The sequence below is a fragment of the Salvelinus fontinalis genome, chromosome 1 (assembly GCF_029448725.1).
Source record: "Salvelinus fontinalis isolate EN_2023a chromosome 1, ASM2944872v1, whole genome shotgun sequence".
NCBI classification, from domain to species: Eukaryota; Metazoa; Chordata; class Actinopteri; order Salmoniformes; family Salmonidae; genus Salvelinus; species Salvelinus fontinalis.
The window spans coordinates 1,947,571-1,955,070 of record NC_074665.1 but is presented as its reverse complement, the minus strand read 5'-3'; the positions used below and the strand labels follow the sequence as shown (position 1 = coordinate 1,955,070).

At 52.2% G+C, this 7,500-nt stretch overlaps 1 protein-coding gene across 1 annotated transcript in view; it reads right to left on the bottom strand.

Moving 5' to 3' along the window:
• lyst (lysosomal trafficking regulator) overlaps positions 1–7,500 on the bottom strand; it is a 264,577-nt gene that overhangs the window by 206,225 nt on the left and 50,852 nt on the right. The window contains exon 13 of the mRNA XM_055935436.1: positions 3,418–3,583. Coding sequence (XP_055791411.1) covers positions 3,418–3,583 — 166 coding nt within the window. The remainder of the gene's footprint in view (positions 1–3,417; positions 3,584–7,500) is intronic.

Sequence of the window (7,500 nt, the reverse complement as noted above, 5' to 3'; positions counted from 1 at the left end):
TGCACGGTCGGAACTAGAAGCACAAGCATTTCACTACACTCGCATTAACATCTGCTCACCATGTATATGTGAAGAATACAATTCGATTTGATTACAAACTAATTAACCAGGATAGAGGCTTCACAAACCTTTTGCTAAGAAGCAACTGAAGGGAAGCTCTGATGAAGGATGACCACAGTGTGGTGTCGAAGTTTCCCAGAGGTCTTTAATCATTCAGACTACTAGACCAACCCTGGAACCTCATACCAGTATATCAACTCCATAAAGAACAGCAGCTACAACAGATACAGATGGAGAGAACGCAAGGAGAACTACCATGATATATGCTGCCTCCCCTCTACCCCCAGGGCCCCCTCCCCTCTACCCCCAGGGCCCCCTCCCCTCTACCCCCAGGGCCCCCTCCCCTCTACCCCCAGGGACCCCTCCCCTCTACCCCCAGGGACCCCTCCCCTCTACCCCCAGGGACCCCTCCCCTCTACCCCCAGGGACCCCTCCCCTCTACCCCCAGGGACCCCTCCCCTCTACCCCCAGGGCCCCCTCCTCCTCTCCCCCACAGTAGTCCAGGGGTTCCAACCTCCTCCTCTCCCCCACAGTAGTCCAGGGGTTCTAACCTCTTCCTCTCCCCCACAGTAGTCCAGGGGTTCCAACCTCCTCCTCTCCCCCACAGTAGTCCAGGGGTTCCAACCTCCTCCTCTCCCCCACAGTAGTCCAGGGGTTCCAACCTCCTCCTCTCCCCCACAGTAGTCCAGGGGTTCCAACCTCCTCCTCTCCCCCACAGTAGTCCAGGGGTTCCAACCTCCTCCTCTCCCCCACAGTAGTCCAGGGGTTCCAACCTCCTCCTCTCCCCCACAGTAGTCCAGGGGTTCCAACCTCCTCCTCTCCCCCACAGTAGTCCAGGGGTTCCAACCTCCTCCTCTCCCCCACAGTAGTCCAGGGGTTCCAACCTCCTCCTCTCCCCCACAGTAGTCCAGGGGTTCCAACCTCCTCCTCTCCCCCACAGTAGTCCAGGGGTTCCAACCTCCTCCTCTCCCCCACAGTAGTCCAGGGGTTCCAACCTCCTCCTCTCCCCCACAGTAGTCCAGGGGTTCCAACCTCCTCCTCTCCCCCACAGTAGTCCAGGGGTTCCAACCTCCTCCTCTCCCCCACAGTAGTCCAGGGGTTCCAACCTCCTCCTCTCCCCCACAGTAGTCCAGGGGTTCCAACCTCCTCCTCTCCCCCACAGTAGTCCAGGGGTTCCAACCTCCTCCTCTCCCCCACAGTAGTCCAGGGGTTCCAACCTCCTCCTCTCCCCCACAGTAGTCCAGGGGTTCCAACCTCCTCCTCTCCCCCACAGTAGTCCAGGGGTTCCAACCTCCTCCTCTCCCCCACAGTAGTCCAGGGGTTCCAACCTCCTCCTCTCCCCCACAGTAGTCCAGGGGTTCCAACCTCCTCCTCTCCCCCACAGTAGTCCAGGGGTTCCAACCTCCTCCCCACAGTAGTCCAGGGGTTCCAACCTCCTCCCCACAGTAGTCCAGGGGTTCCAACCTCCTCCTCTCCCCAACAGTAGTCCAGGGGTTCCAACCTCCTCCTCTCCGAGAACTTGAACGACTGTGATCCATATCCCTTGCATTCGTAAATTAATTCTGTCTATCTTCTCCGAATTTCAGACACTCGTCTGAGTGTGGCAGAGCGCAGAATAACTGATGAATACATGAACGTTCAACACCCGTTGAATATGACCGTGTCGGTAAATTTATTAAATTGTTGCCAGCATTACAGTTACAGTCACCAACGCTCTGGGTAACATGAAAACAGCCTAACCAACTCTGCTAGTGGGAGTAAAATGGTCAGAGTGAGGTGTTCTCTCATTTGTATCTGGAAGTGGCTAGCAACCAACAGTCAATCTGTCAACGCTCTGAATTTACCAACAGTCAATCTGTCAACGCTCTGAATTTACCAACAGACAATCTGTCAACGCTCTGAACTTACCAACAGACAATCTGTCAACGCTCTGAATTTACCAACAGACAATCTGTCAACGCTCTGAATTTATCAACAGGCAATCTGTCAACGCTCTGAATTTACCAACAGGCAATCTGTCAACGCTCTGAATTTACCAACAGACAATCTGTCAATGCTCTGAACTTACCAACAGACAATCTGTCAACGCTCTGAACTTACCAACAGACAATCTGTCAACGCTCTGAACTTACCAACAGACAATCTGTCAACGCTCTGAATTTACCAACAGACAATCTGTCAACGCTCTGAATTTATCAACAGGCAATCTGTCAACGCTCTGAATTTACCAACAGGCAATCTGTCAACGCTCTGAATTTACCAACAGACAATCTGTCAATGCTCTGAACTTACCAACAGGCAATCTGTCAACGCTCTGAATTTACCAACAGACAATCTGTCAATGCTCTGAACTTACCAACAGGCAATCTGTCAACGCTCTGAATTTACCAACAGGCAATCTGTCAACGCTCTGAATTTATCAACAGACAATCTGTCAACGCTCTGAATTTACCAACAGGCAATCTGTCAACGCTCTGAATTTATCAACAGACAATCTGTCAACGCTCTGAATTTACCAACAGGCAATCTGTCAACGCTCTGAACTTACCAACAGGCAATCTGTCAACGCTCTGAACTTACCAACAGGCAATCTGTCAACACTCTGAATTTATCAACAGGCAATCTGTCAACGCTCTGAACTTACCAACAGGCAATCTGTCAACGCTCTGAACTTACCAACAGACAATCTGTCAACACTCTGAATTTACCAACAGACAATCTGTCAACACTCTGAATTTACCAACAGACAATCTGGCAACACTCTGAATTTACCAACAGACAATCTGTCAATGCTCTGAACTTACCAACAGGCAATCTGTCAACGCTCTGAATTTACCAACAGACCATCTGTCAACGCTCTGAATTTACCAACAGGCAATCTGTCAACGCTCTGAATTTACCAACAGACAATCTGTCAACGCTCTGAATTTTCAAACAGACAATCTGTCAACGCTCTGAATTTACCAACAGGCAATCTGTCAACGCTCTGAATTTACCAACAGACAATCTGTCAACGCTCTGAATTTACCAACAGACAATCTGTCAACGCTCTGAATTTACCAACAGGCAATCTGTCAACACTCTGAACTTACCAACGACCCAGAGCTCACTCTGACACACTGAATGCAGGCGAGCTGCAAAAGGACGAGGAGGCTACAAATTCCCCATCAATTATCATTGCAATTTTGAGAGAGTTTATCTAATGTTCCCTCATTACATTTCAGCTCATCTTGCCCCGTGCAAGTGTGTGTGTGTGTGTGTGTGTGTGTGTGTGTGTGTGTGTGTGTGTGTGTGTGTGTGTGTGCAAGTCATAGTTTACTACCGGCCACCGTGTTTGTGTGTGTTAGACCCTCTTACCTTCTTCCTGCTTGGCCATGTCCTCTGGGTTGCTCTCGCTGTCTGCCTCGTATCCCTCCTCTTCCCCCAGCGCTGGAGACTCACCACAACCCTGCACCTCGTCTCCCTCCTCAGCCTCAGACAGATCCCCCGCCGGGACCACACTCTCCACACACACTGCTAACTTCTACAGAGGGAGGGAGAGAGAGAAATAGGGGGAGACAGTGAGTACAGGGAGTGAGAGAGCAGAGAGAGAGGGAGAGAGGGAGAGTAGAGAGAGAGGGTGAGCAGAGAGAGTAGAGAGAGGGTGAGCAGAGAAAGAGTAGAGGGAGAGCAGAGAGAGAGAGAGTAGAGGGAGAGCAGAGAGAGAGAGTAGAGGGAGAGCAGAGAGAGAGTAGAGGGAGAGCAGAGAGAGAGAGTAGAAGGAGAGCAGAGAGAGAGTAGAGGGAGAGTAGAGAGAGAGAGTAGAGGGAGAGTAGAGAGAGAGGGTGAGCAGAGAGAGTAGAGAGAGGGTGAGCAGAGAGAGAGTAGAGGGAGAGCAGAGAGAGAGAGGGAGAGCAGAGAGAGAGTAGAGGGAGAGCAGAGAGAGAGTAGAGGGAGAGCAGAGAGAGAGAGTAGAAGGAGAGCAGAGAGAGAGTAGAGGGAGAGTAGAGAGAGAGAGTAGAGGGAGAGTAGAGAGAGAGAGTAAAGGGAGAGCAGAGAGAGAGGGAGAGCAGAGAGAGAGTAGAGGGAGAGCAGAGAGAGAGTAAAGGGAGAGCAGAGAGAGAGTAGAGGGAGAGCAGAGAGAGTAGAGGGAGAGCAGAGAGAGAGTAGAGGGAGAGCAGAGAGAGAGTGAAGAGAGTAAAGGGAGAGCAGAGAGAGAGTAAAAGGAGAGCAGAGAGAGAGTAAAGGGAGAGCAGAGAGAGAGTAGAGGGAGAGCAGAGAGAGAATAAAAGGAGAGCAGAGAGAGAGTAAAAGGAGAGCAGAGAGAGAATAAAGGGAGAGCAGAGAGAGAGTAGAGGGAGAGCAGAGAGAGAGTAAAAGGAGAGCAGAGAGAGAGTAAAAGGAGAGCAGAGAGAGAGTAAAAGGAGAGCAGAGAGAGAATAAAGGGAGAGCAGAGAGAGAGTAAAAGGAGAGCAGAGAGAGAGTAAAAGGAGAGCAGAGAGAGAATAAAGGGAGAGCAGAGAGAGAGTAGAGGGAGAGCAGAGAGAGAGAGTAGAGGGAGAGCAGAGAGAGAGTAGAGAGAGAGTAGAGGGAGAGTAGAGAGAGAGAGTAAAGGGAGAGCAGAGAGAGAGAGTAAAGGGAGAGCAGAGAGAGAGTAGAGGGAGAGCAGAGAGAGAGTAGAGGGAGAGCAGAAAGAGAGTAGAGGGAGAGCAGAGAGAGAGTGAAGAGAGTAAAGGGAGAGCAGAGAGAGAGTAAAAGGAGAGCAGAGAGAGAGTAAAGGGAGAGCAGAGAGAGAACAAAGGGAGAGCAGAGAGAGAGTAGAGGGAGAGTAGAGAGAGAGAGTAGAGGGAGAGTAGAGAGAGAGAGTAGAGGGAGAGCAGAGAGAGAGAGTAGAGGGAGAGCAGAGAGAGAGTAGAGGGAGAGCAGAGAGAGAGTAGAGGGAGAGCAGAGAGAGAGTAGAGGGAGAGCAGAGAGAGAGTAGAGGGAGAGCAGAGAGAGAGTGAAGAGAGTAAAGGGAGAGCAGAGAGAGAGTAAAAGGAGAGCAGAGAGAGAGTAAAAGGAGAGCAGAGAGAGAATAAAGGGAGAGCAGAGAGAGAGTAGAGGGAGAGCAGAGAGAGAGAGTAGAGGGAGAGCAGAGAGAGAGTAGAGGGAGAGTAGAGAGAGAGAGTAGAGGGAGAGTAGAGAGAGAGAGTAAAGGGAGAGCAGAGAGAGAGAGTAAAGGGAGAGCAGAGAGAGAGTAGAGGGAGAGCAGAGAGAGAGTAGAGGGAGAGCAGAGAGAGAGTAGAGGGAGAGCAGAGAGAGAGTGAAGAGAGTAGAGGGAGAGTAGAGAGAGAGAGTAGAGGGAGAGTAGAGAGAGAGAGTAGAGGGAGAGCAGAGAGAGAGTAGAGGGAAAGCAGAGAGAGAGTGAATAGAGAGTAAAGGGTGAGTAGAGGGAGGGAGAGAGTAGAGGGAGGGAGAGAGTAGAGGGAGGGAGGGAGTAGAGGGAGGGAGGGAGAGAGTAGAGGGAGGGAGGGAGGGAGAGAGTAGAGGGAGGGAGGGAGAGAGTAGAGGGAGGGAGGGAGTAGAGGGAGGGAGGGAGGGAGAGAGTAGAGGGAGGGAGGGAGAGAGTAGAGGGAGGGAGGGAGTAGAGGGAGGGAGAGAGTAGAGGGAGAGAGAGAGAGAGCAGAGAGAGAGAGGAAGAAAAGGAGAGGGAGAGCAGAGAGAGAGGGAGAGCAGAGAGAGAGGGAGAGCAAGAGAGCAGAGAGAGAGAGGGGGAAAAGGAGAGGGAGAGAGAGAGTAGAGGGAGAGCAGAGAGAGCAGAGAGAGAGAGGGAGCAAGAGAGCAGAGAGAGAGAGGGAGAAAAGGAGAGGGAGAGAGAGAGTAGAGGGAGAGAGAGAGAGCAGAGAGAGAGAGGGAGCAAGAGAGCAGAGAGAGAGAGGGAGAAAAGGAGAGGGAGAGAGAGAGTAGAGGGAGAGTAGAGGGAGAGCAGAAAGAGAGCAGAGGGAGAGCAGAGAGAGAGTAAAGAGAGAGCAGAGAGAGAGTAAAGAGAGAGCAGAGAGAGAGTAAAGGGAGAGCAGAGAGAGAGTAAAGGGAGAGCAGAGAGAGAGCAGAGGGAGAGCAGAGAGAGAGCAGAGGGAGAGCAGAGAGAGAGTGAGTAAAGGGAGAGTAGAGAGAGAGAGTAGAGGGAGAGCAGAGAGAGAGCAGAGGGAAAGCAGAGAGAGAGAGTAGAGGGAGAGCAGAGAGAGAGTAGAGGGAAAGCAGAGAGAGTCGAGAGTGAGTAGAGAGAGAGAGTAAAGGGGGAGCAGAGAGAGAGTAGAGGGAGAGCAGAGAGAGAATAAAGGGAGAGCAGAGAGAGAGTAAAGGGAGAGCAGAGAGAGAGTAAAGGGAGAGCAGAGAGAGAGCAGAGGGAGAGCAGAGAGAGAGAGTAGAGGGAGAGCAGAGAGAGAGTAGAGGGAGAGCAGGGAGAGAGTAAAGGGAGAGCAGAGAGAGAGTAAAGGGAGAGCAGAGAGAGAGTAAAGGGAGAGCAGAGAGAGAATAAAGGGAGAGCAGAGAGAGAGAGTAGAGGGAGAGCAGAGAGAGAGAGTAGAGGGAGAGCAGAGAGAGAGAATAAAGGGAGAGCAGAGAGAGAGAGTAGAGGGAGAGCAGAGAGAGAGAGTAGAGGGAGAGCAGAGAGAGAGTAGAGGGAGGGAGAGAGAGAGTGAATAGAGAGTAAAGGGTGAGTAGAGGGAGGGAGAGAATAGAGGGAGGGAGAGAATAGAGGGGGGGAGAGAGTAGAGGAAGGGAGAGAGTAGAGGGAGGGAGAGAGTAGAGGGAGGGAGAGAGTAGAGGGAGGGAGAGAGTAGAGGGAGAGAGAGAGTAGAGGGAGAGAGAGAGAGTAGAGGGAGAGAGAGAGTAGAGGGGGGGAGAGAGTAGAGGGAGAGAGAGAGTAGAGGGAGAGAGAGAGTAGAGGGAGAGAGAGTAGAGGGAGGGAGAGAGTAGAGGGAGGGAGAGAGTAGAGGAAGGGAGAGAGTAGAGGGAGGGAGAGAGTAGAGGGAGAGAGAGAGTAGAGGGAGAGAGAGAGTAGAGGGAGAGAGAGAGTAGAGGGAGGGAGAGAGTAGAGGGAGGGAGAGAGTAGAGGGAGGGAGAGAGTAGAGGGGAGGGAGGGAGAGAGTAGAGGGAGGGAGAGAGTAGAGGGAGGGAGAGAGTAGAGGGAGGGAGAGAGTAGAGGGAGGGAGAGAGTAGAGGGAGGGAGAGAGTAGAGGGAGGGAGAGAATAGAGGGAGGGAGAGAGTAGAGGGAGGGAGAGTAGAGGGAGGGAGAGAGTAGAGGGAGGGAGAGTAGAGGGAGGGAGAGAGTAGAGGGAGGGAGAGAGTAGAGGGAGGGAGAGAGTAGAGGGAGGGAGAGAGTAGAGGGAGGGAGAGAGTAGAGGGAGGGAGAGTAGAGGGAGGGAGAGTAGAGGGAGGGAGGGAGAGACAGAGAGTAGAGGGAGAGAGAGACAGAGAGT